Source organism: Hippocampus comes, unplaced genomic scaffold, assembly GCF_001891065.2.
Source record: "Hippocampus comes isolate QL1 unplaced genomic scaffold, H_comes_QL1_v1.1 scaffold405, whole genome shotgun sequence".
NCBI classification, from domain to species: Eukaryota; Metazoa; Chordata; class Actinopteri; order Syngnathiformes; family Syngnathidae; genus Hippocampus; species Hippocampus comes.
Genome location: NW_017805864.1, coordinates 121,972 through 124,074, shown reverse-complemented (window position 1 = coordinate 124,074; position 2,103 = coordinate 121,972). Strand labels below are relative to the sequence as shown.

The 2,103-nt window shown below is 38.8% G+C and overlaps 1 protein-coding gene across 5 annotated transcripts in view; it reads right to left on the bottom strand.

Annotated features, from left to right (window-relative positions):
• Positions 1 to 494: 494 nt before the first annotated feature.
• Positions 495 to 2,103, bottom strand: part of c9orf72 (C9orf72-SMCR8 complex subunit) — a 22,033-nt gene continuing 20,424 nt past the window's right edge. For all 5 annotated transcript variants that reach the window (XM_019888568.1, XM_019888569.1, XM_019888567.1 and 2 more), the window contains one exon: positions 495 to 1,375. In XM_019888568.1, the coding sequence (XP_019744127.1) occupies positions 1,189 to 1,375 (187 nt within the window). In that variant the 3' untranslated portion in view covers positions 495 to 1,188. The remainder of the gene's footprint in view (positions 1,376 to 2,103) is intronic.

Sequence of the window (2,103 nt, the reverse complement as noted above, 5' to 3'; positions counted from 1 at the left end):
ACACACACACACACACGCACACACACACACACACACTAGCTTTTGAGGGTGATTTGGAAATTACAGTGAGCCTCCTAAACTGACTTCACTGAGCTTCAGTCCATATACCTATTCGTCCATTTCCTCCACAAAAAAATTACCCTTCTGAAGTCAACATACATTTGAAACATTCGCGACATATTCTTAACATCTGTAAAGTGTAGAAATACGCAGAAATTCAATTTTGGATCTTAGCTAAAATTTGTGAGGGTGACTCAAAGCACAAAGTAAATGAGTTAAATATGATGGACCGGTTGATCCTAACAACAAATATGTGGATTATTCCTGAGAAGAATAATCAAAGCAAATCCATGTCATACACAGTTGACCAGTCTGCTTTGTCAAGAGGAAGTGTGACCAGATCCATTTTGAGTGCTTTTATCCTGATCTTTGATTCAATCTCCAGGCTTTGGGATTACACTCAATATTGTAATTATGTCAATGGATTTGTAACGTTCACATTCAACACAGACATTTATTTGATCATTTTCAACGACAAAAAAATTCTTAACTGTACTGTACACCACAGTACTTTCTAAAGGCCAACTTAGGCAGTCGGTTCACACTGCCAAATAAAATAGCAGATAATTTTAATAAATAGCATTTTGAAATCACATAAAAATCCGAGCAGGAAGCAAATTACTTTCACACCATCATCTAATGCAGTGGTCTTCAATCCTGTTCCTCGAGGGCCACTGTCCTTCCCATTTTCTAGCTGTCCTTGCCACCACACACCTGAATCAAATAATCAGATAATCAACAAGGTCTGTAGAAGCCGGATAAAGATCCTGATCTTTGAATCAGGTGTGCTACATCAAGGAGAAAAACAGGCAGTACAGCAGCCCTCGAGGAACAGGATTGAGGACCTGTATTTGTTATGCATGCATACATACATACAGGACTGGAGACACCTATAACAATATTTATCTTCTCAAAACACATCATAAAAGCAGATTAGAGGAAATAAGATAAAATCTTTGACAAACAGAAGTTCTTTGATGATACCTTGGACAAAAAAGGAGCCAAATGGAGGGAAACGGAATTCTAGATCTGGAAAGAAAACATGCATATATTTCTGGAACAACAAAACAAAACAAAACAAACAAAACCAACAATTTTCAAGACATTAAGTGCAGGTGATGATCGCACTCAAAAGTTCATAAGAACATCTCTTTCCTGCATGCTGGTGTAGAATGGCTTTCCAAACACAAATGAATGTAGTCCCGCTCTCAACTTCTCAGCAAAGGCCATAACGATGTTCAGATCTCCTTCAACCATCAGATCGAGGTCGGCCTTTAAGTTGCGCAAGGACCGGAAAGGCTTTTTCCCCTTTAGACTGGAAAGGGAGAGACGATGGTAAACAACTTGTCCAACACAGCAATTCATTTAATTGCAAGCTGCTTCGCAACACAGTTATCATAAACCATCTTGTCATGAGTAAAATGAAATGTCCTTATAGCTCAGGCTATTAAATGACATCAAAGAATAGTAATAGAATAAATACATCATATTTACAAATGACATACATGGCAATTTTCCGCGGATCCGCGGAAATCCGCCGTTTTATTTCTAAAATTGATCATTTTTGTGAATCGTCTAAATCCGTTGAGAAAATTTTAGGGGCGGTCAGGTACCTTATCGTCGAGTTTTCACGAGCTCTCCCGAACAGTCTCTCCGTTTTCCGTTTGTAAACAGCCCTGCGATTGGACGTGTATGAAAGCTTCAACTAATCAGATCACTGAAGGCATTATTTGTTGCGGAAGTCCTAGCTCGATTATAAACGGCCCAGCGATTGGTTAACTACAAGCGATTGGACCAATCAAATTGCATGTAACATATTGTTTTACCTGATTCATGGCGGCCTGTTCGTCTCGCAAATTCATTGTTCTGGGATCGTTTTGAGCGGAATTATGAAATTTTCGACGAAAGATCAGGAGTCTTTAATCCTAGAAATTGACTCAAATGTCAAGAATAAATTCCGATAGGACTGGCTTGACAGAAAAGTCACTGTAAAGGTTAAAATTGGTTCCAAGTTCGACGAAGTTACAGAAGCTCTTGGACAAT